Below are 25,498 nucleotides of genomic sequence, written 5' to 3' on the forward strand. Positions count from 1 at the left end.
CCCTAATTGGGCTTGCAGTCATGGCTATCCTCGTTCAGAAGGTGGTGGAGCGGGCAATGAGGTGTGGAGAAGTGTGGGAATGAGGGCGAGGGATTTCCAGTGGTGGTGGAGCAGGCAATGAGGGGTGGCAGACGGTGGGCAAACAGCGGAAAACGGTGTGGAAATGAGTTCAAGGGATTTCACAACTTGGTTCCTAGAAGGGGGGGAATGTGAACTCTCCCCATGCTGGTTTCCAAAAGGTCACATGGCGTGCAAGGCACTTCTTCGATTCCTGTGAACTTCCTTTTAAAAATAAGGGAGGCTGCGCTGGTCTCCCACCTGCACACAGCCGGCCTGGTGCTGATGCTCCTGCTTTCTGCCTGGTACTTTGGGGGCTGCCTGGTCCATGGGTCTGGTCTGGGCCAGCCCTATCTTCGGCACTGCCAGTGGAGCTGGAGGTATAGCTGCCCATGACCTGCTGATAGAACTCTCCCTGAGTTTGACTTAGCCCTTTAAAAAGCCACCTGTCTCAGCCAGCGCCTCCTCGGACCAAGAATCCCAGAAGTTCATGCTGTGTGGAGCAAAGAAGGACTTTGTTTTGTCTGTCATGAACCTAACGCCAGCCAGAGTGATCCAAAAGTAATACGAGGGAAGAGAAACAACTCCCAGCCACTTTCTCCACATCCCCATGATTATCTTCCCGTCAGTTGTCTTTTTCTAAAGTATACCAAATACCTTCATTTTTCCTTACAGGGAACATCTTTGAACTTCTCAGTCATTTTGGTTGCTTTTTCTGCTCATATTTTCTAAAGGCTCTTTTCTGGGGCAGGCAGCCGAGGGATGCATGGCCTGTGGAGCTTGGCCTTCACCTTCTGAAGGCTTTGATGCGCAGCCGGAACACCCAGGAGCCCGGCTTCCTCACAGGCTCTCGTTTCCTATGTGTAACGCCTCATTGTGCAAAACCATGGCAGGGAGAACCAAGCAGATTTTTTTCTGTGGCTCTGAAGGCACTGTGTTCCTTCAGTGTTTCCCAGGTGGGCCCGTCCTGGCTCTCCCAGCTGCTTGATGGACAGAGCATCTGGCAAATAGGACGCCGGGGGGGAGACACTGAGGGTCTTCCCAGGCCCTGGTGCTGGTCTGGGAGCTGTGGGGAAGCCGGTGCCCCTGGGATTGGCCTCGCAGGAGGTCCTGTCTATTGGCCAGGAGGAGACGGTTCCCAAAGACAGAGGTTGCCCCACAGCAGGGCCCCTGAGAGTGGGCACTTACAGCAAGCTCACCTCCCCCTTGGGAAGAGTCATCCCTTTCTTCTGCCCCTCCTGCGGAAACTCTTTGCAGTGCCTGGCAGGTCAAGAGTGCGGGCACCGAGGCAACGAAGCCCACATTCTGCTCGTTCTGGTGGCCTTTGTCTGAGTCAGGCAGGCGATGTACTTGGGAGATGAACTGCGGGTGACTCATTTTTACCGATGGCTCTGCCGATTTGGTAAATGACATGCTTAGGGAATATTGCAGACTGTCACTGAAAAGGTCTGAAGGGAAACGGAAATCTATTTCCATTTCGGAGCTTTGGTTCCAGTCGAGTGACTTACCTTAATATACCCTGTTAGTAATTAATCAAGTAAATTACCACTCACTGCAATTTATGCGCGTTGCACTTTCCAAGTTGTTCCAAGCCTTGCTGAGTCAGCAGCCCCGTTCCCACGACTGTTCTGACTCATCCTTCTGCATTTGATGAGTAGGGTAACATTCGTTTTTTCTTTTTTGCAAGTCTCTCTCCGCACTGGCAATGTGGGCTTATCTCTACTGTGGTTCAGGGTGTCTTTTAAAGAGATAGGACATTCATGGTAGACATGATGCAGGTCAGACATGTAGGGTTTCAAGGCTGAACAGTACCCTGCCACAACTTCCAGTAGTTTTGGAGTTCAGTGGCTTCTTCAGAACCCATAGATTCAAAATAAATGTACTTCTACCTGGCTTGTTCTCATTACCCATAATTGAAACAAACCATTGTTACCCAGGTGCACCCACGAAGAACTGTGGTCTGTTTTAACAGCAGACACGAGAGTTTCCAATCTCCTTGTGGCTGCAAAAGAGAAAGAGAGGAGAGGGGTCGTATGTGTGAGAACCGTTCATGTGTGAGAACCTTCCACATAACGGGAAAATGATGTTTTCTTGTTAAACCTGCGATTGGCAAGGACTGGAGTGGAAGAGCATTAGCTTTCAACTCTGGGTTCTTTAGTGCTTCATGCAGGCAAGCATTCTTTAACATATATTTCCTTTTTCGTATGTGCTAATATAAGGTTACAGTTGCGTGCACATTTTTATGATTTAACTGCATAACTCTGGTTGTTTGCTGAGTGTATAACCTTTTTTAGCAGCGGCTTCCAAAGTGTGAAAAGTCCTCTTCCTTCTGATTTCCCCTTGATGATTCCCTTCTGTTCTTTAGAAAGGAAATGATAAACACTTCATTTCACCAGGCCTCTGGGGACTGTTTTTCGCTTCCCCTGTGGAACATTAGTTCCAAAGAATTAACTTAACATTGTTTTGTCTGGAATCTTTGTGGTTAAGCGCCCAGAACAGGGGGGAAGTGTGATAGAAAGGGATTCACTAGAATGCTTAATGCCAAACATTAAGTTTTCATATTCCTAACACCAACCAATGCTCCTGCCCAGGTCTGGAGAATTCAAAGGATATGCTGAGAGTCGGGCTGGGTGAGTTTTTCAAATGCCACTCACAGTAAAAATAACAATCCCACCCAATATAAAACATCCTTTGTGTGGACTTGTGTGTTGTAGAGGATTATCCCAGCGGGACGTGGCTGGGAGACGAAAACAACCCCGAGATGCGCGTGCGTTGCCCCATCACCCCGGCGGACATGCTCCACATCAGCACCAACTGCCGCACAGCTGAGAAGATGGCGCTGACCCTCCTCGACTACCTCTTCCACCGGGAAATCCAGGCCATCTCCAACCTTTCGGGGCAGGGCAAGCATGGGAAGAAGCAGCTGGACCCCCTCATGATCTACGGCATCCGTTGTGAGTATGCGCCCTGCTGCGGGGCTGGCTCTCTTGGCACAAGCACATTTTCAGGCATCGTTCTTGGACACAGAAGGGCGAATAAAAAGGCACAGCGATGGCTGGAGAGGCAGATGAAGATCTATACGTGGCATATACAGGTTAAAATGATTCACCATGTTTGCCCGGTCGCGTATATCACTTGAGGTATTCTTGCCATGAATGCAGAATGCAGTTGCCAGAAGGAGTTTGCTGATTGCTCTGTCAGAGTTCCCCAAAGTTGGATTTTAGTGTCTGCACGGGTTAGAAAGATGCCTCTCTCTCAACTAGTCGGAAGACTGAGGCCAACCAGGCCTTGGCAGGTGCTGGGTGCTGTGGGCTTAGTGCTTGCCGGAGGGCAGTGTGGACCAAAGTTTGGGGAAATCGGGCATACCAATTCCTCACTTGCTGTAAGGGAAGCCTGGAAATCAACGGCTCTTGCCATGGGTTTGTTTTGTGACTCCTGAAATCGGTGAAAATTGCACTTAAAACAGCTGCTCAAGATGATCAAATTCCAGCTTTGCAGTTCTGCAGATGTTGGAAGCTGCTTTGTTTTCTCTTACCTCCAGGCAGATGTTTTGCTCGCTCCTATTTAAGCCAAGCCCCTTGAGGACCAATTAAAGTTGCAATGTACTTGATGGCTCCCCTGTAACAGCATCCCAAACTCTGTTTTTGGTTCAGGGTGTCACTTTGCATTCTTGTTAGTTCGCTGCTCGAGAACGTACCCAGGTGTAGTCTGTGTTCCTGGTGGAAAAAGTGACCGAAACAATAAAACCGGGTGATAATAATAGCTGCATCTCCAAACACAGATGTTCTGCAAGTATTCAGGATAGCTGCAGATTGGACCTCTGTTTTGAGCTTCTCAAAACAGAGGGTGTATCTGGTCCGGCTGTTTTGGCCGCTGTGTCCAAACAGGACAGACTCATTTAGTTCCTCATCTCCACATGCGTGCATCATTTCAAACACTGACTCTTGCTCAAGTTCAAACGCAGAGAACCAGAGCAAATGTTACTGCTGCTCGTAAAAGTATGCATTCCACTGCTTAAGGGAGAGTGTAAACTGACATGCAGCTTCAGTGCCCTCCCCCTGGAGCTGATGCGTGTGCTTTTTTATCCCACTCGGGAAGGATGCTTAGGAGGCAGTGAACCCCCCCCCCCCCGGCCCAGTTAACAAGAATGCAGTATCTAGTTGGGTTTGGGCTCTCTGGGGTTCTTGGAATGGCCCCAAAGGATGAAGGGATGAGAAGGATCCTGGCTGGCCAAGAAGCAGCCTGCTCTGATAAAGGAATGCCACGGCAGCCTGAGCACGGAGCGATTGCCACCCTGTCCTTAACAGACCTTGCCGCCGGGCTCTGAACGGTCCCCCTCCCTACATATGGAGCGAGTGGGATGCAGGTCTCCAAGGCACCCTGGCCCAGAAGAGCTCCTCCTGGCGCTATTTCTGGCATGCCGGCGGCGTGAGCACTGCCACATGCCAGCCCCTCGGCGGGATCGTCCGAGGCGTCTTTTAGTCAAGTCTCCTTTTTCAGCTTGTCAGTGGAAAGATTTTTGTCCCTTCCCGCCTTCTGGGAAGAGAGCCCCCAACCAAATCTGTATTTAATCGAACATATTTCGAAAAGTATATGGTATTCTGAAGCCACACTTTCCAAATGAAGGCAAATATGCTTATTAAGTATTCATGATAGGCTGCATAAGCTTTCCCACAAAGCACTTATCTTTTGGGGTATGTGCTTTCGTTTGGTTGCGTGGTGTGATGGCACCGGAGGTCATGGGGAAAACATTTGGGCAATTAATCGATGTAACATGATTCAAGCAAACAGTATGGTTTTAAGCGGCACATGACATCAGTGATACTAAAATAAGGTTTTTTCCCGGGGGAAATCCGAGAGGTAGCATTTAGGAGTTTCTTTGTGATTGAAAATCTAGCTTTGGTCACTGTAATGTTTTACAGTGCTTTTTAAATGTCCAACTTGGATGTTTGAATGTGGAAAGCCAGCGTGCCAATACAGCGTGGCTTCTGCTTCTCAGAAATGAGGTCAAGAGCCACCTGCTTCTACAAGAATCTCATTCTGCTGCAGAATCTGCCCCAGAGACTTGTCTCCCGGTGCCCCTTCCTTGGTGGTGGTACCCCAATTGCGGCAGGCTCTTCCCGGGAGGCCTCTTCCGGTGTCCTCTCTGTTAGCGTTTGCCTGATCTTTTAGTAGAAACTGTTTTCATACTGTTCCTGCTGTTGTTTTACCATGCACTGTTTTCCCCCTTTTCTCTTTGCTCTGTTTTGGGGGTTTCTTTTAGGCTTCAATTGGCAAGTTTCATTACTTTGGAAACTGCTTTGGAAGTTTATCTGTTTGTAAGGAAAAGTGGAATGCATTTTAAATAATGCCGAGAGAAGTATTCCAGATTAACGTCAGGAACTGATGCCATTGATGAAGAAGCCTGCTATAGTTACTAGTACAGTCACAGGAAAGTTGCTTAAGAAATGATCCCGGCCCTTCCAGCAAATTCTTGAAGGATCTGCTTGACGGGGTGCACAATTTCGTTCTTATGCATGCTGTATTGATGGCTGGCGATACCATATTAGAGAAGATTGTAAAATGTCAAGGCATGCCTCCTGTGGAGAAATACATCTGAATATGTTCCTGTGGCGGAGGGAAGAGGATTTTCCTGGCGGGATCGCGGCTCTCCTCCTCCCTTATGAAGCTTTATAGTCCCCACCTGGGTGGGGGAGAAATCATACGTCGGTTTCTCTTCTTGCCGTGATCCGAGACAGGCTTCCGGTGGTCTCTTGCTGACCCTCTAAGGGGTCTTCAACCTATTTTTTCTTTAACTGAAAAGGATGAAAAAGTGTAGGGTGCACAGCTGTTTCCTTTGCTAGTGTCTGAGAAGAGCTTGTGCTCCCCCGTGCCTAGCGATTTCTGATGGCGCTGGAGTTCCACTTTATGTGGCAAACACGCTCTTCTCGAGAAAGCAGGGCAAGATCCCGTGTTATCTTGCAGCCTGATAAAAATTACAGCCAAGAAAGCGGCTACGGGATTTTTCTGGCGTGCCTGCATGGGAAGCACGGCAGCCCGGGGGATATGGAATTCTAGCACACGAGCGACCGATTTCCATCGCTGGGAACGTTAGGATTCCGGGCTGCTGCTTTGCTGGGCGGTCTGTTCCTGTCTCCTTCAGCGACACAGGCTGTTTTCAGAACTGGTAGGCAGCGCTTATTAACGGGAGACTAAGGTTAGGCGCCCTTCCTTTCTTTAAGTAATTTTGCCATGCATGAGTGGTTGGAATGGCAGAAAAGCACGAGCTGATCCTTAAACAAACTCAGATTCGCCCCTGCAAGGGCAGATCCCCGCAAAACCCCACAAAATGCCACGAAGCCGCTTGGCCAGAGCTAGGGCAGTGTCGTGCCCAGTCAGTCCGAGTTCTTGTTGGCGGGCTTCCAGGAGATGCAGCAGTCACACCGAAGGCAAAGCTGGGGGTGCCTTCCCAAGTCAAGGATGTGCATTCTAAAAACATGACCTCCGTCTTATCTTGTGCTTTGTCTGCGGTTTTGATTTAAATGTTTTTTTTGTACTAAGTCCTGAACATTTGTTCACATTCCCCCAAACCAGAGTAATATTAGTGAAGCACTATTGATGCACCGGCTGTAATCTTAATTTCCATGCTGCTGCGATCGACGCGGGGAGCTGTGCCTACTCCCCTGCTTTCCACAAAGCATCCCTGGACCAGGTGTTCCCACTGGAAACTGATCTGTCTCCCCGTTTCACAGCCTTTGCTTGCTGAACTGCAATGAGCGGTCAATCCAAGCCGGAGGAAACGCACGCCTGCCATTGCTGAGCCTCACCACTCATAAATCTGCACACGGAGCACTTGAATTCTGCCTGCAAAACCAAAACCAAAAGCTATTCTGATGTTGACCCTACTCTTTCCCTTTAATCAAATGCACTTGAAGCATCCTCGACCGTCAAATCTCTGTTTGGCTCACAGCAGATAAGGTTACCTACGTTGTTCAAGGCCACGTTCTACCAGACTGCATAATATTTATTTATTTAAGGCATTTCTATGCCGTTTGATCAGCACAACGTTCTCAGAAGGGTGCACAGAATGTAATTTTAAAAACATACCGAAGAATCAATTTAAAAACAGATTTAAAACAGACTCACCGCAGTAAATAATGACCACAGTAATAGTAACAACAACCACAACCCAATGCCTAGTGCTTATCACCTGGTGCTTTGAGAACAGGGGCACATGAAATGCAGGCTGGATACAGGTGCGGAAGGATGTCTGATCAACACATTTCAAAGAAATGTTGACTTTCCGTTGCAGTTCTAAGACAGTCGATTGGCATCAGGATTTCTTTTGTTCAGTGCAGGGCCATTTCCGACATTAGGGAATGAATTCTTCAACCTCTCTGTGCACATTTTCAGGGTGCGCAATTGGTTCCACCCTAGTGAATCCACCACCAACTTCTGCCAAATTTGAAATGCCTCGGGTTTCCTTCCAATCGTGGAGATGGGAGGGGGCAGGATTGGTCCCCTGGCTGGACCTCGCCTCAGTGACACTCCAATAGTGAGGGCAAGCTGCCCCCCCGCCCCGTCATTTGCATGACCCTTCCATTTCCAAAGCATCTGGCTGTTTGCATGTATTTTGTTTGCTGATACTGGCCAGTTACAATCTAATATTTATTTTGTTTCATTTATTGAATTTCTGTTGTTGCTCAATAGCCAAAGCTGCCTGGGTGGCTCACAATATTTAAAGCCATAAAGTACAATTGGATAAAGCACAAAATAAAAGTTTTAAATTTTGAACTATAACAGAGAATAAAAAACCGAAAGAAAAAAACCGAGCAGTAGTGCAAAATGCAGTGAGTTGAAATAAAGGCAGCAATATCTGGAAATAAACAAATCATTGCCAGTGATGTTTTGGGTCCCCCCCCCCCCCGGTTCACCATCATTCAGAAATGCCACAGCAACTAGAAATTTTACTTTTTAGTTATTTAATATAAATCGCTCCCTTCTTTTCAGTTACAAAATGGTCCACGAAACCATGCAATGTACAATAGCAAAAAGCTACACAGGAAAAAAGAAAAGCAAGTTAAAAGGGATGTAACAAATTCCCCCCTCCATCTCATTTGTTCTCCAGAGCCGCGTCTCTGCTGGTTTTAAACTAGGTCCTCCTTTGTGTTCCCAGGAAGCTCTGAGTAACCATTTATTACGGGTGCTTTGCTGGATCAGAGCAAGCAGCATCAGCTGGGAGTGCTCTCTGTCTACTCCTAAATTACTCCTAGGATGCTTTTTTGTGGAGGGAAGCTTCTCCCATAGCAACGTTTAAGATTAAAAAAAAAAAAAAACTGTACGAAGGGGACACAGTCAAAATCAATTAGTATATAGGCAATAAAATCCCTAAAAGCGGAGATTGCCGGTCAAAAGAAACCAAAAATTGCTAGTGAAGCCAACAAGCAGCCCAAGGCAGTGTGGGAGAGGTGCAGAAACCCCAGGTTTATTAGTACATCTCTAGAACACCTGCCAGTTGGCGCTTTCTGGGCAGCTCACAAAGCAAAAGATAAAACCCTAAAATAGAATAACACAACGATGGTACAACTTCTTATAAGTTCGCAGCAGACTCGAACCAAGGTGAAAACCAAGAAAGAAGCCAGGAGCAGTGCAAAACTCTAAAAAGGCACCAACACAATTTTGCTTCCAATTCAAAGGCCTGGGGAAACGACCGAGCCTTCACCTGGCACAGCAAAGGTCTCAGGGGAGGCCCCTGGTGCTCCTCAGCGGGGCTGCTTCCGCCGGAAAGGCCCGCCCCGTGATCGTTACCTGGCAGCGCAGGTCCTGGAGCACCGAAAGCAGCTGGGCCATTCCCTGCTCACAGTCCCCGTGCTCCGGTTTGGCCCAGCTCCTTGCAATTCCTGCCTTTCCCTGTGGGAGAGCAGGTGAGAAGGAAGTGGAGGCTGCGTTTGTTTGCATGCTGGCTCGCTCCACGTCTTTATGGCTGTCCTGTCTGTCTGGCATGTGATCTGTTCCTTAACAGGGCTTAGAAGTCAGAAGGCATCCCTGGAATCACTTAATCCTTGTTGTCACTGGGAGAGGAAAAACAGTCTCACTGCTGAATGCAAGCTGCTGCCTCGCGTGAGAATTAATGTACAGCTCATCTGGAAAATGCATTGCATGATTCAAGGAAATTGCAGAGTTCGTGAACACTCGTAAAGTGAATTCCAGAGCACTGCCTTGCCTGTGCTTTTCAGGCACACGTTCACGCTCGCGGCACACACATGCCCTCTTTCTCTCGGTGCTGCTCTGAAAGGGTTGAGCCCTCAAAGCATGGGATCTGATGGAGCCATTGCTGGCAAAATGGCAATAAGTTCTCACAACCATTGTGTTTTGTCACGCCAGGCCTTTCCAAACCCACAAGCTTCTTTGGAAAGGGAGAAATTTTCATTGTTGATTCCCAAGTTAGTTTTTCTTGGCGGCACACGAGGTGGCGTTTGCCATCCAGCTGGAATTCAGTGATGCTGTGGAAAAGAGCTTATGTAACAGGATGTCTCAGGGAGGCTTTTACATTTTAAAATATATATTTATGGAGAGGGAGAGAGAGAGAGAGAGAGAGCGCGCGAGCAAGCAAATGCACACTCAAATTATTGTGTGTGCATCTGTGTGTAAAAATCTGTGTATTATTACTTTCTGTCTACCACAGCTTGTTGAAATGGAAACATGCATCATCATCATCATCATCATCATCATCATCATCATGTATTATAATTGTCATTGTAATCAGGATAGTCTTGGTTTATTAATTTCTAGGCTGGCAGGCCATTAAAAATAAGAGTGTATAAGTAGCAGAAGCACATTCTGAGAATCAGAAAATTAGAGTAGACTGCTAATCTAAATATTGGCTTTCAGTTTCAAGCTTTAGTTTGCTCCCTGTGGAAAAAGCTGGTCAGTAGTTTGGGGTTTTTTCCCAATGAAGGAAAGTGCATGCTAAAGTCTAGTGATAAGGTCGCCAGATGCATGTTTTGCTTTTACAAGGTGTTTACTTTGATGGAGAACATTGTAAGCTGCGACCAGATGAGCTAGTGGGAAATGCATGGTAGGATCACCCACAGTGTCAAGAAATGTTCCAGGAGTGCAGCTGACGTGCCGCTGCAAGGAGAATTAACCCCTCTCTCCCAAGTGGGTTTCCTAGTTAAAATCACCCTCTGCCATTTTTTATCCTATGAATTCTCCAGCACTACAGTCCTGATTCAATTTGGGAGTTGTTGATGATGTTGGATGTCCCGAAAATGTTCTGAGGTTTTTCCTGTTGCTGCTTGCAGGACACATATTGATAATATGAGGATAAAATAGTGTTGTCCACACTGTGGTTTGAATAAGCGCTTAGTTGGGCTGGCTTGTTATGTACTCTGTGTTCCTCAGCAGAATGTGAATTGAAAATCAATACTTGCAGAAAGAAACCCCTTTGAAAAACAGCTAATCCTGGCCTGCCGTATTTATCTTTAGATTTTATTTCACTTTTCATAAAAAATATCTGTTTTCAGTGCAGTGCTTTCTAATTATATTGCCCCCTGATTGATCAAAACAAACTCTGTCCACAGCTCAGAGGAGAATTACAAAGATCCCGTGAAATTCTTTTGCTTGCCTTAGGAAGGTTGTCACAAAATATTCTATATTGATGATCCAGATCCCCTTTCCCTGCTGCGGAAAACCCTGCCTTGTCCGTTGGTCTTTCCCAATTTTAGATGGTGCTAGTTCCAGGGAAAGGAGAAACCTCTCGCCCTTTTTTCCTGCAGAGTTTTCTACTGTGCTTCCCCATGTTCTTGAATGCCATGGGACAACCGTACGAGTGTGTATGCAGGATTCCAAACTCTCCCCCCTTCCTGCATCTTCAACAGGCATGCCCCTCAGCACATACATGTCAGCAGCTTCTGTGAGGGGGAAAAAAAAAGCACAGTATTGATGGTTGCGCAATAACACACATTCCGGTTCCCTGTTCTGCCTTCATGAGTGAGCTCATCAGTAGTTTGAGAGAGAGAGAGAGAGAGAGAGAGAGAGAGAGAGAGAGAGAGAGAGACAGACAGACAGACAGACAGACAGACACCAAAGCCGGATCTCCATGCTGCAGACCATCCTGGGAAGTGCCGAGCACAGACTCCAAAAATACCGCTTTGCTAGTGTGCATGGTGTTTTAGGCGTTGCTCATCGGCCTCCAGCTGTACTTATGGACAGGAATCCACCCTGCTGCACACATTCAGCTGGCAGTATGGCCGTGGTGATGGGCATCCGATCTCAGCTGTGTGTTCGGCTGTGCATGTGCCACCTTCCCTGTCCGGCTCACACGAGAACGCGCACACCCTGCCGCTGATTATCTGCCCTTCCACTCGGGAAGCCGGTTAGGGATGACCCTCCATGCTAGGGGGACACCTGAACCCATGTCTCTGATTGGAAAGGGGGGATCTGCTCCCTTCTGGGTCAGAGCACCCAACCCTGATGGGAGGCCTGGGCCTCAGGCAGAGAGATTCCACTCTCTTCACTTGAATGCTTGATGCTTCTGACCCGACATGGAGCCAGGAGACTGTTGCGTGCAAAGTGGGGGTGCCCGCGCCCAAAGCCCTGTTCAAGAGGGGGGAACGCGTTTCCTCTAAGTCCCTCTGCTGCTGCAAGAAACAGAGATGGCCTTCCAGGCTTCTCTGGCAGTAAGCAGAGCAGAAATGCTTCAAAACGAAACAGCGTTGATTTCCCCGCATAAGGTGCAAGGATCCCATCGCCCATTTTTCCATTCTGGGCTGATCCCAGCAACTCCAGCATGTCCCTTGGCCACCCGCACCTCTGCGCCTGAGCCTGGCGGGAGCTCCTGGCCGAGATGCGCTGCTCTGTAATTTCTAGCCAGAAACTGGCCCACTTGTTGTGGGTACGGTGCCATGATTCTTCCATTAAAAGAACAAGATGGGTTTTAGCCGGGAGCTTCTGAAATGCTGACGATGGCTAATGCATTAGCTTTCTGTCCTGTGTTGTGTTTTGTTTTGTTTTGTTTTTGTTCTTCTTACCCTACTGTTCTGGAAGCTCAAACCATGGGTTCCCACCACATTTGGAACAACTCATTTATCTGCGGTGGTTGCGATCCTTGTAAACCCAGCCTGTCTCTCAGGCATCGTCAGCCCCGATGGAACTTGCTACCAAACCCAGCTGAGACGCCTCGCCCTGCCAGCTTTCCTGTGGCGTTCCCCTGCCTCTGTGCTCCCAAGTACCCGTGGCCTGGAACCAGGAGCAGAGAGCAGCCTGGGCAGATCTCAGGGAACAGAGACCAGCTCCCCATCGTGCTTGCCAGCATGCGAGGGTGGGGGGGGGATTGGTTTGCCATATCCTGGCGGCCCTCTTCTCCTGTCTGCCCTGCACACAGGCAGGCGGCCAGCCAGGTGGAGACCGTGGCCACTGGGGACAGTTCCATGCAGGGTGCAGAGGACCCTTTCTTAGTGCAAAGATGCTCCTGGAGGCTGGATTCTGGGGTGGGTGGGGCAGAGGGCTGAAGGGGTACGGCCCAAATCCCAAAAATATCAGCATGTTTCAGCTCCTGCCGCCAGCAACCAAGTCTTGGGAGAGGAATTTCAGCTTTTGAAGAGATGGGGGGGGGGGCTGGGGGAGGCTGCACGGGAGACCCACCAAACGGCTTCTGTTTGGGGGACCTCAAAGGGCCAGACATGGTCCCTGAGCCTGAGGTTCTCCCCCCCCCGGTGTAATGGGTCCCACGGTGCTTCACGCACACCAGACCCTTCTGTGTCTTTGGGTCAGAGTGCATGAGATGCTCTGGCATGGCAGGAGTTTCCAGGGGGCAGAGGGCAGGGGCCCTCGCCTTCCGCCCCTCCGTCAGATGGCTGCCCCTCCTCAGCGTTGCCGCTGCTCTCCAAGGTCGTCTTCAGCTGGATTCGAGCCCGGGACAGCATATATGCAGAACAAATGTGCTGTCACTGAGCTCTTGGTTTTGCCCAGAGAAGTTGTGAAATCTCCTTTCCCCGGAGAGTCTGCAGAAGAGACTCCGTGTGCCGTTCCGACAGGCCTGGTGCACGTTGGAGGGACTGTGCTGCCGAAGCAAATTGTGAAACTCTGTGGCCAGCTTTCCCCAGCACCACGCTCTCCCTCCACGCCTATTGTGTTGTTGCTCCCGTAATCATGGGGCTTATGGGAGTTGCAGTCCAGCAAGCCTGGAGGGTGCCGGTTTGTGGGGAGGGATGTTCAGTGGTCGCGAGAATGCTTAAACGGGCTGAACAGACATTCCTTCCCCCCAGCCCGGGGTTGCTCTGGGAGGGTGGCTGGGAATTTCTAGCTGCTTGAAGCTGCAGTTCCAGTCATTTTTGCGGGGCAACTGCGATGTGTGAATGACCATGTGCAAGTTGTCGTTCTGCCGACTAAGAGCCCTCTTCCAGGTCTCAGGTGGAGGTGTGCCTTGCATATGTGTGAGAATCTGGTGGTAGGGATCGGGTTCCTCCATTCATGGAGTGCTTCTTTGCTGATCACGGATAGTCGGCTGTACACAGGACACTAATGTAAGCCGCCCCGAGGCTTCGGCGAACAGGGCGGCCTAGAAATTTTCTAAATAAATAAATAATAAACAATGTTTTATAAATAAATAAATAAATTGCATCCTAGGTTCCCTTTGCTTTGCAGGTCACCTTTTTTATAAGTTTGGGATCACGGAGTCTGACTGGTACCGGATCAAGCAGAGCATAGACTCGAAATGCCGAACAGCGTGGCGGCGGAAACAGCGAGGCCAGAGCTTGGCAGTGAAGAGCTTCTCCAGGCGAACACCTTCCTCGTCCTCTTACAGCGGCTCAGGTGAAAAACCACCCTCCCCTGCCAAAAAGAAGCAGGTGCCCAGTCCTTCCTAAAAACAACCATCCCACGATGGCTAACGGGCAGGTAGTAAGAGACCTCGTCAAAACACTTTGAACCAGCAAAGCAGCCGCTATGATCACCAGGTGGCTTCTGGCTGCAGGAGGAGCCGGAGCCAGAGCAGGAGGTACTGCTTTGCAAATCAGAGGCTCTGGTATGCTGCGAAGCTTTGTGGCTTTTATCTATGGCTGCCCTTCTCTAGTGTTGCCTCCATAGGCTGGTTTTCTCTTCCTGGAGAGGGGGAAGAATGATAAGCAGTCCTGGGACACCTGGCTCTTGAATGGGCAAGATGCACAGCGAGTGCATTTCAGCATGTTTGGCTTGGGTTTCATCCAGGCTGTATGTGCGAGCTTCTTTGTTTGTCTGTTTCGTTGAAGAATTCCCACTAATATATGAAAGATAAAATTATTATTAATAATAATCTACCCACAGATCTATTGACACATCTAGTCACAGCTTCTGTACCACAACGCTCTTTCTGCAGTTGCTTAAGGGGGCAGCTTTTATCTATGAGCGGCTTTGGCTCATGCGAGAGACTGAGCTGAGCACATTTTTTTCCAGCAAAGGAAAGCTGCTTCCCTGGTTCTTGATTCCACTTTTTAGGACATGCATAATTACACTCAGAGCAACAGAAGCCCTTCCCCTCCACCAATGAATGGCACGGGTCCCCCCAGATCCAGCAAGCAGCCCTCCTTTTCTACACAGGACGAGGCATATATAATCGATGGCGAAATATGGACCGAAGGAATGTCGTTCTGGGAGCCTTCTGGCTCATGGCTTATATTAAAAGCAGGGCTGTGGGACGCTTGCATGTCATATATTAAAAGCAGGGGCTTGGAAGGGAGCCAAAAGGAGAGGAAGTAACTTTATTTGCCCACATGAAGGTTTGGGTTGCATGTTTGCACTAACCACTCTATCGGAGGCAAGGCATGACAGAATCTGCTTTCACTGGAAAATGTTAGAAGCCCGAGTTGATAGCCCCGACCAGAGCAGCAGCTAATTAGCAGTGTGTCTGCACCAGCGCTATCTGCGGTCGAGGTTTTTTGCCGAATGTCCTTTAGAACAGCGGGTTCTTCTCTAGATTGGTCAGGCCGGGGATGGCAAGGGGGCAGCGCCGGACGTGCTGGGTTTGCTCCGGAGGATTTGCATCCGTCACAGGGAGTTCCGGCTCTCTCTCGTTTGCGCTGCTTTTGAAACGAAGGTGCTTGTCATTGGCAGGTGGTCTTGTCGCACGGATGGCGCATCTGTGTCCAGGTGTCCTCGTGCTGCTTAAGAAAATGGGCCCCACTGGGCATTCCTAAACCCTTTGGTGCTCTAAAGTAGGACTGTGGGCCCCAGCGGCTGTTTGTGAGGGCTTAGTGTGCTCCCTCACTGGTGCAGCATCCTGGGAGTTGGAGTCCAAAGCATCTGGAGGCCAACAGGTTGGGGGGAACTGGAGCACGCGGCTCGGTAGAAGGCTGCTCGCTGTGGCAAAACGCTAGCTTTTTGTTCCAGTCCACTGCGGATGGCAAGTTGCCTCCCTGTACGTCGCTGATAATGTTGCAGTTGGCTCTTGCCACGAACTGTGTTTCAGGGGCTATGCTTTTATCTTCCAGCCAACCAACTTGCCTTGTTGATGCACGAACGAGATAAGGGCACAATGGCTGGGTCTGGTAGCAGTGCTCCCTCTCCGGGACCAGCTTTGGTATGGAAAATAGTTGCTTAAACAAGAAATGTTTTGGAAATCTTGCTCAGCCTCGGCAACGAGCTTGCAGGAGAACAAAAGAGCTGGCCACAGTCCAGTCCACTGAGCAATTTTAAATCAAATACATAAATACAAGCAATAAATGAAATAGTTATTCCGGCTCCATTTTCTCTTGATGTGGAAGGATGCTTGGACTGGGCCCCAGTCAACATGTTAGTTATCTGCCGTGGCTCCACTGTGAAAAGGAGGCCCCGCTCTCTCTCTCCTGGGACTCTTCATTCTCTGCAATTTGGAGCAGCCCCATCTTTTGACTGGCAGAAAGCAGGGTGCAGGTTGACTTGTCTGCTTGTTTATTACCCTTTAAAATCACCCGGTGACCCGGGTTGTCTGGGCAGCATACAGTGCAGTATAAAGTACACTAAAGCATAAAACGCAAACAATAAAACGATGCATAAAAACAGCACATAACCAACCAAGATAAAATCAGCTGTTTGGAGCTGCTCCAGCACAGGCAACCAAAGTAAACACAGCAGTGATAAAGGTGCAGTGGTTTCAAAGCTCTAAGAGCCATTCTTAAACTGTTTGGGGGGTCAAAAGGGCTTCACCTTGTGCCAGGTGCCAGGTGTGCCGCTCTGGGAAGAACCCTCCGCATCCAGGATGCCGCTGCTGAGAAGGCCCCTTCTCACATAGCCACCGGCCTCTCCTCCTTTGCACCTGGAGCGCCTGGAGGAGAGCCTCGGATGGGGAATTTAGTGTCCAGGTGTGCACGAGAAGACCTACTTGACCGTGAGCGCTTTTGCATGTGGATAGTGGCGGACTAGACAGCGCAGAGCTTGAACCCCACTCCCGTGGGGCCTTCCATCACGGGATCTGCAGGCCTGAGCCGTGCTTCCTCTCTTCCGTCTCCCCTTTGATTTTGCAGACGAAGGTGGCTGGGACTGTTCTGGTAGATGTTCTTCCCAACTGCTTGAAAAAGGGACGAGGAAGGAAAGGCTGAGACTGGACTCAGGTCTGTGTTCCTCTCCAGCTTTTCAAAGCTGCCCCACTGGTGCATGCAGTTCCCAGGCCACGAGAGCTGTTCTGATAGCCTCTGAGGAACGACTGGTGTTTCGGAATGTCTGCCCTCGTAGTGAGTGTGCGGTTGGTGACCCGTCCTGTGATAGGTAACAGTCATTCCTCGACCTGGTCCCTGCAGTTCTCCTCAGCTCTAGCCAGCCTGGCCATTGGCCAGGAGAGCTAGGAGCCGCAGGGCGTGAGGTTGGGAGGACCCCAGACCAGGGGAGGTGAAGCTAAAGGAAGATGGGGGACGCTACAGACCCTTGGAGGGGCATGTAACTGTGAGCACAACCAAATGCGCGCTTGCATCCGGTGATGATGCAGGAGGCAGGCGGCCAGCTTCCCCCCTAGACTAAAAGGAGGTGACTTTGAAAGGATGTGGGGTTTGCTGTGGGTTTAAGGGTCTGATCAATATCAGAGGTCCTCAGGAAGGCAACTTCTGACCTTTGGATTTTTATGGGGTTCTTGCAGCCATTTCATAAACTTTAGAAGGATTAAGCCGATCTTATTTTAAGAGGCAATGAAGAAATGTAAAAATGGAAAAAGTGATGTGTTAACAGCCAAAGGTTTGTCTGTGGAGCGAGGAATGTTCATATTTTTACAGTTTGAACGTTGAAAACACTTTTAAAACAGTCATGAACTGCTTTTGTCGATGCGTCTTTTTGTCGTGTTTTTTCAAGGAGGTGTACCTTTTGGAGACAGTCCACAGAAACACGCCTGTGTCTGCACCAGGCATTTTTGCCAAGTATTTAAAACGTGCTTGACACGTATCTTTAAAAAAAGAAGAAGAAACAAAGCCTCTTTAACCTGGCGTCCTTACATTGGGGCCCTTGTTCTGAAAAGAGAACGCTTTAAAAGAAATCTGCCTGCTGCAGGGTTCTCCCTCCGCCGTGGCATCTTCAAACTGTGCTACTTCAGAGTCTCAATTCACTAAACTGTTGTTTGATTTTTGGCTGTCTCATTCCTGCTCAGAAAAGAGGATGCTGCAAATTTAAATGTAACAGCAGCATCCCATCTGGGGATGTTTTGGACTCCGGCCCAGTGAAGCCCCTCTTTTCTAGCACAGCACATTGGAATGTGTCGAACCCGGATTCTCAGCTGCAGTCTCCTTCTGCATTATGGCTGTCCAGCTTTCGAAGCTGTTAAAGAAAGGGAGAAGGTAGGGAAAGACAGACAGGCAGGCAGGCCTAGATGGTTTGCAGGATACACCCCCCATTCACGCTTGGTAACCATAGCCCCTGCTTCGCATGTCTAAGGTGCTAGGTCCAATTCTCAGCTGCATCTGCAGGCAGAGGTGGAGAATTTTGAAATTATCAGATTTTTATCTGAAACCCTGGAGCCCTTTGCTGCCTGTCAGTGCAAACAGTCTTGAGCTCGGGGGGCCCAGGGTCCTACTTGGCAGGAAGCAACGTCTGATGCACCGACGGTCCGGGCAGCACGCTCCATCCAGGTGCTGTTCTCCCTTAAATTAAAAAAGGAAGATAAATACTACTTCTCCCTAATCCCAGGGTTTTGTTTTCGTCGGCTCTTTTAATAAGTTGGTGCTACAGCCGGTAATTCTGTGCGAATGATGATTTTGGATTTAGGCACTGCTGAAGCCTTTCCACCTCCTATCTCAGGCCATGGCATCGCATGCAGATGCGGAGGTGGTCCGGGAAGCAGCCGAGCTTCTCCACAGATGTAGCTCTCCCAAAATGACAAACTGGGATGAGTCTTCAACATATGCACACACATGGGCATGGAAATAGGGGGTGGGATCTGTCCATCATGTTTTTTCTCTTATATCAGACACTCTAGGAGGGCTAGAATGAAAATGAAAGGCCTTTGCCCCAGCTCACCATTTTAAAGACGGTCATATTTTCAGGCGGGCCTCCCGCTGTACCTTGCCTTCCAGTTACAAGCGCTGGAGCTGTTCGCGCTTAGCAGTAAAGGCAGGCAAGGGGGGACGGGACAGAGCGGTTCAGAATTCAGCGAGGCACCGAGACAGTAGATAGGGGAACGTTCTCTTTCCTCTCATGTAACCCTTGAACTTTGGGTCAAGCCATGAAGCTGAGTGGTAAGAGATTCCAGGCAGAGAAAAGGAAGGGCATCTTCACGAAGCACATGGCTCATGCGTGGGGGTCTCTGCCTCAAGGTGTGGGATCACCGCCAACTTGGAGGGCTTTCAGAGGGGTTAGGCAGGTCCTGGCAGATGAGGGCGTGACCCTTGCTGGCGATGAGAGAAAATGCCTCTGTGTGCAGAGCCAATACAGTGGGGAGCGGGGCCCGGAGGGTGCCCTGCATGCGAGTCGCTCTGGCGGGCTTGCCTCGTGCTGCCGGCCGGCCAACTGTGAACAAAATGCTGGGCTAGATAAGCCTTGGGTCTGGTCCAGCGTGCCTCTTAATGGGCCCTGAGGGTCTTTGCTCCAACTTCGTAGTGAATCAATTAGCTATTGCAGCCATCGGTTTCTTCCACATGTCAATAATTTAACGAGTTAGCGCTCTCTTGATGCTGTCGTTCCATTCTGTTGCTGGTTCGGTGCCTGTGCGGAGCGGTGGGGTGAGCGGAGCGTTCAGGAATATAAATTTGGATAGAGAGGCTGACCAGCTGTTAGGTCATATAGTGCATTTGAACTGAATATTGGAAGCATGAAATCACAACTGGATGGACCCAACGAGATCAGCGGGTTGAAAAGGTTTGGGATGGGTGGGGTGTGAGGAGATAAAACCTGCTTTCCAAATTGGAAACTACTGTAATTGATCTGGAACCATTTGTAGGTAAATAAAAACGAGCAGATGGAAATGAGTTATGTGAGCATCTAGAAAGTTTCAGTGCGTGCAGCCGGGCAAAAATACGGCTTGACTTGTTTTCCCCATTCTTTCCCTGGAAGTGTTTTACAGTTTCTTTAATGCAGGTACAGTTCATTGACATTCTGATATAACTCACATTTTTCGTGACCATGTTGGGTCCAACTCTGTTCTTAGCTCAGCGTAACCATCCTCCTCCTGTCTGCTTTTCTACAGCCACTTAGTGTCCTGCACAGCCAGAAGCCGAGTTTCACAATAGTGCGGGGTTGTGTTTGTTTTCCAGAGAGTACACAGAGTACGACATCGGCCCCAAACGAGATGCAAGCGGGCCAGCCGCAAGCCCTTCACTATGCACTGGCCAATGCCCAGCAAGTCCAGATCCACCAGATAGGAGAAGACGGCCAAGTCCAAGTCGTAAGTACTCCCTGTTTACCACCTCTCCTCTTCCCCGGAGCAACATCCCGTTTCGTGCAGTCGCAGTGCCGAGATAACCTTAGTGGCAAAGATGCGGTTGCTGACTAGCCCTTTCCGGAGGGTGGGTGGAGAGGGAGTTACCTGTTGGTGCTTCCCGACCGTATGGCTGACGACACGAATCACAGTGGCAATTTTGTGTGGATGTATGGGTGGGGGTGCAAACAAGCTCCGAGCTTCCCATGCAAAGCACAATCATGGCGGGTTAAGTGCTTGCACCCCCACCCAGCACGAGCAATCTGGAAACTCACTTGTGATTCATTCTTCCTCATTTTTTCCAAAGTGTGCTCTGAAGTATTTTTCAACATCTGTTAGCTGAATTCCTTACATGTGTATCCATTTAAATTCATGTATATAAGCAAAGCTTATAAACATTGACATTGAGATATTTTTTCAAAAAGTTTAAATAAAGTTAACACTTTGACCCCAAAACCCACACAGTACAGGAAGTTTAAAAGTTAAGTGTGACACTCCTGTCATTACTCAAGCTCTTGTGTTTCTTTAAAAGCTTGCACTGGTGGCCCGTGGAAATACTTGCATTGGCTTCCGTAGCTTTGTTTCAGATCATTAAATCAGTGGCAGTGTTGCATGGAAATTGAATATGTTCCCCATAGTTAGGCAGGGGGAGCGCATCCCTTCTCCTAGGGGCGTTTCCCGAAGTGCCCCAGGAATTGCAGTCCTCTTCAGCGCTGGTGGGCAGGAGTGACGTCAGCCCTCCTTGGAGAACCAAGGTGTGCACGAATGGTGGGCAACTACACCGTGGTGCGGAGGGCGCTTTGTTCAGTCCCAAAGTCGCGCCCGACCCGTCATGGCCCCATGTGGGGCACTAGGTTCCCTCTTTCTCACTTTCAGACAACAGACGGTTCCTTGGCAAAAGCGTCTTATTTCCAGTATATATCCAGCAAGACACAGCCAGCAAAGGAAGAGTCTCTGAGCATGCACAGAAGAGTTCATTGAATCCAAACTAGAAGCTGTTTCTGAGAACCCTCCTTTGTGTAACCCCTGGGGGTGCCCCTCTGGAGGCGGGCGTTACGCAGATCCTCTAGCCGGCTAGCCCTTCCCTCCCAGAATACCTGGAGGCTGCGGCCTTGAGATAAACTCTTCCACCTCCACCATCTCTGTGCCTGCAGGCCACCTTTCCCAGGTTTCACCGTCCTTATCCAAGGTGCTGCTGTCACTCTGGCCCTGGAAAACGTGCCAGGGACAACGGCCACTCTGACTGCTGCCTCGGTCTAATGTCATCAGTGGTCCAGGGCCTCTCCCGCACCTCCAGATGGTCTTTGGGCTGGGGATGGTTTATCCATCCATATCCCAGCAGTGCAGCCTTTAAAGCTTCTATTTGCTTTGGGAGGAAGGACATACAAAGAAGGGAGCCTGCCTTTTCCTACCACCTCTTAGGGTGCTGTCTCAGAAAACAGCCTACTCAGGTTCTGTGTTTAAGACCAAAACAACAAGCAAACGAAAAACAAAAAACCACCTTCCCCTTTGAACACTTTCCCTGGAAGCCAGCAAGAGTTTAACATTGCAAAGGGAAGCTGATTCTAATCACGGCATGGATGCGGTCTAATTTTGTATACAGTTTCTATTGTTGTTTCAATACGTTCAGCATCCCGCTTTCTCCTATAAATAGACAGTTTCCTTCCAAAGGAAATGAAACTGTTTGAAATAGAAAGATCTGTGTTTCTTTGAAATTCATGTGCAATTGTTGGTGCATTATAATATAAGGAAGGCCTTTGACAGAATTCCACATGGCTATCTTTAATCTTGGTTTCATACTCGGGCGTATGAAAATGAGCACAAAAGGCTTCTAAAAACCAAAGTAGCGGGCCGTTTGCCAGCAGGTGAATCTCTTTACCAAAGCCTGTCAAGATTCGTGTGGACTTTCCTTTTTACTCTCCGTGATTACTGCTTTTTCTTTTAAACATGCGCTCTGCTTGATTTTCTTCCTGAGGTAGTTGTACAGGTCAGTGAAGTATGGTAATGATTTTTTTTATTATTATGAAAACTCTTCAGGCTAGATTCTCTGCTATTGTCGACTGGCACAACTTCAGTGGAGAATGGTTGGAAGGCTGCCATTTCATACCAGTGGAAAGTTTGTCCTTTACTTGGGAGATGCTCCTCGTCTTTGACCAAGTTGGAAATAGAGCAAAGGCCATAGCTGCTTCTTTGCTGGAGCATGTTGTTCGGGGGTGTCATAAGTGATCTTAGAGCAAGCTTTCGTGGGAGACCTTCGCCCTGTGACCACCTGTGTCAAAGTCTTCCCAGGGAACGATAGTCTCCCATTCTTCCCTGATAATATGTAAACAAATATCGGATGAGTAACCAGTGACGTGTGCAGCATAGAACTCAAAATACAAAATGTGACAAACATGTTGCTAAGACGTGAGCGTACTTAAAGCTTGCTGCCAAAGATTAGTCTGTGGAGGTGAAAGCGACATCACGCAGGCCTTCCAGTTCCTAGGCCTGTCTTGCTGTTCCTCCGGAGAAACGCTCTGTTTGCCAGTGTCCCATTACGCTTGGAGTGTTGGTGAACATTCCGTGGGAGCTCTTTCACTTATGGGGTGCCCAGTGGGTTTTAACTGTAACCAAATGTTTTAATTACTCTGGTGGGTGGAGGAATGGGGAGGCAGCTTTATCCAAACAAGACGTGTGTGTGTGAGGGGGTGTGCTCTGGGGAGCAGGAGAGCAAGAATTATCCCTGACTGGAGTCCGCCTCTTGATTTGGATACCATAGCTTATGTGGGCTGGATGGCTGTTCAGATGCATCCTGGGAAGGCTCAGGGTGGAGCGTCTATTCCCCTGGGGAGGGGGAAACCTTGACCCTGCCCTTTCCAAATGGTCTATGCCTTCCCTTCTCCCACACACCCCAGTGGTCACCGTCCAGGACAGTTCCAAATCTTGACAAGGAGCTTAATTCTATGCTTCCTGTTACCACCAGAGTCGGGAAATCCCTGGTTACCAAGGCGAGGAATAAACTTGGCTAGGTTATCTCTGTACCTCCCAGGAGCCAGCATTCCATCTGTACTCTTAAAGTGAAATTATGCCAAAATGCAAGCACAGGTATTGCAGGGCAGGAGCCCTGCACTTCCTGGGCACCGTCTTGGCCCACTGTTGACCCAAACGGCTCCGAGGCGGACGGCACGTTTTGGTGTTCACTGACGCACCGTGTGTTTCTTTCCTCGTCCCACCGTCTCCTGCAGGGTCACCTCCACATAGCGCAGGTTCCGCAAGGAGAGCAGGTCCAGATCACGCAAGACAGCGAGGTAAGCCATGAGCCAGCGGGCCAGCGGGGCGCGTGACTGGAGGGCGCAAGCGCGAGATGAGGCACAGGCAGCCCCTCCCAGCCTGCGCAGAGGGGAGAGGCGGGACCCTCTGAGCACCCCCTGGGCTTTCTTTTCTCCCTCGGTTCCCAGCCTGTTCAAAAAGCTGGCAGGGTCTTCCCACGTTCCCCTTCTGAACACACACAAATCCACACTTGATTATGTTTCTTTCGTAATCTGCGTGGGCTTCCTTTTTCCAGGCCAGCACATGTGCCTGGAAACTGATCTTTACCTGCTTTATCAGCGATTTTTAATTGAAAGTGGGGCAAAAGACATGTCAGAACACGCCCTCCAATTATACCATTTAAAATCGGGTCTGACATCACGGGGAAACAAATGAGAGTTACTACAAATCAGTGCAGTGCAGTGTCAGGGCAACTCCAGAGAGACTTTTCCTCTCGAGACACTGACAAATTACTGGAGGAGTTTGCCTATTCTTGAACGCCCGTATGACTTCAGAGGGAGTAACCCTGGATGTGAAGAAAAGCAGGATCAGGTCCGTCTTTCATTGATGTGGATAGAAAACATCTGGATTGGCGCTTATTCCCATTTATACTCCTTTGGATAGAAGTGGAGTCCTTGCTGACAGCTTGAAGAGTATGGAAAGGGTGACGCCATCTTCCCTCTTCCCACCTTTGCGTTTTGTCCCTTGGGTGTGAATGCCCATGTGGAGTTCCCTCCCCACCTCCTTCCCAGGATTCAGGCAGAGTCAAAGGGCTTAACTGCAGCTGAGAAAGGCTTTTCTTCTATTCCCCCTTTACACTTCTCGACCTCCAGCCTTTTCCAGAATCAGCCCCAGCATTCAGGATCTTGTGACTTCTCTAATGGAGTCCTTGTTTTCCTCGGAGGCCAAGTTTCGATAAAGTAGCCATGCACTGAATAAGCCATGTGTGAACAGGCATAGCGAGGCATCCTGAGAATCTCAGCCTTTATTGCAAACAGCAGAAAGGTTTCTAGCCCTTATGGATCTAAGGTTAATTTTGGAAGCCTGGTAAAACACCAGAAAACAGGAGCAGATGGTGCGGCTGCGGGGTGACGGTGCCCTCCTGCTTGTCTTCTCCTCGCTAGCAAAAACAGAACACATAATGCTGAATTCAGCTAGTGGCTAAAGGCTGGTACCCAACTATGTGTCTGTGTTTGGAAAGAGTGGTTTGGAGCTGTTACAAAATGGTGGGGAGGAATGAGCTCTAGCAGAGTCAAGGTCCACGCTGGGGATGGGAGCAGGGGAGAGGGGAGCCACTAAAATGGCGCCTTACACTTTTGCACATCACGCTGAGAGCTCCATGGCTGAAAAGAGGCAGACCGTTCCAAGCAGTCCCTAAAAAGAAGCACATTTGCCTGACTGGACTGGACCCCGTCGTTCCTGACACAATATGGGCATGTAGCAAAAAGTGTGCTTAGCACTGCCCATGGGGAGAATGGTCGTGTGTTGGCGGAACGTGGGCTTTATGTGGTGTTGCTGTTAGGTGCTACAGAACTTTTAAAATGCAGGGGTGAAGGATGCTGGGAGTTAGACTTACGTATGTCTAAATGTGCACGGGATCGCGTCCTTCCTAAAATAATGGAGATGGAAAACACTGATAAGGTCCCACAAACATCCCTTCGTGGAGTTGCGGCTTCTTTGCATTCAAAAAATATATCTTTAATTTTACAGGGTAACTTGCAGATACATCAAGTTCATGTTGGACAAGACGGGCAGGTAGGCATCCAGCTCTTGACTTGTCTTTTGTGCGGTGTTGCCATCTGCCAGTGGGGAGCACATCTTGTCTACAAACGCGAAGCCCCAGGCAGAACGCTGCCTTTTCCGTTCGGGTCGTTTCCTGTAAACCAATGTGCAAGTTAAGGCAGTATGTCACAAACATGCTGACCTGACATTTTTGTGCAAGCTTATCTTAAAGCTCCCTTGAGTTTTGGCTTTCGTCATCATTATGCTCACGGGAAAGGAGATTCCTCTTTTCTTATCCTTGGTTGTCAGATGTGGCCGACCAGTTTTGCAGAGCTGGGGTTGGGCGGTGCTAAGAGCATGACTGACGCTTGACTTAATCATCGTTGTGAAAAGGGCAGGTTGGGGTGACTGATCGCGAGACACTCTGCACATGCTCTTGTTGCTGTTTTATATGCCGTAGGTCAGGGCCTTGATACTGTACAATGAGCGCCCTGGTCATTCTCCAACCCCATGTCCCTGTGAGTTTTTCCCAAGCAATAGTAGTCTACCACAGCCCTTTGGCAGCAACCAGGGGTTTTGGACTTCAGTTCCCATCAGCTGCAGCCA

At 49.3% G+C, this 25,498-nt stretch overlaps 1 protein-coding gene across 3 annotated transcripts in view; it reads left to right on the forward strand.

Moving 5' to 3' along the window:
* Window positions 1-25,498, forward strand: part of LOC123022331 (BTG3 associated nuclear protein) — a 122,261-nt gene that overhangs the window by 47,573 nt on the left and 49,190 nt on the right. For 2 of the 3 annotated variants that reach the window (XM_044427986.1, XM_044427988.1), the window contains 5 exons: window positions 2,772-3,011; window positions 13,684-13,851; window positions 19,719-19,849; window positions 23,107-23,169; window positions 24,881-24,925. In XM_044427986.1, the coding sequence (XP_044283921.1) occupies window positions 2,772-3,011; window positions 13,684-13,851; window positions 19,719-19,849; window positions 23,107-23,169; window positions 24,881-24,925 (647 nt within the window). The remainder of the gene's footprint in view (window positions 1-2,771; window positions 3,012-13,683; window positions 13,852-19,718; window positions 19,850-23,106; window positions 23,170-24,880; window positions 24,926-25,498) is intronic. The other variant, XM_044427987.1, reaches the window with a different exon arrangement.

The sequence above is a fragment of the Varanus komodoensis genome, unplaced genomic scaffold (genome assembly GCF_004798865.1).
Source record: "Varanus komodoensis strain SLA01 unplaced genomic scaffold, ASM479886v1 scaffold19, whole genome shotgun sequence".
Taxonomy (NCBI): domain Eukaryota; kingdom Metazoa; phylum Chordata; class Lepidosauria; order Squamata; family Varanidae; genus Varanus; species Varanus komodoensis.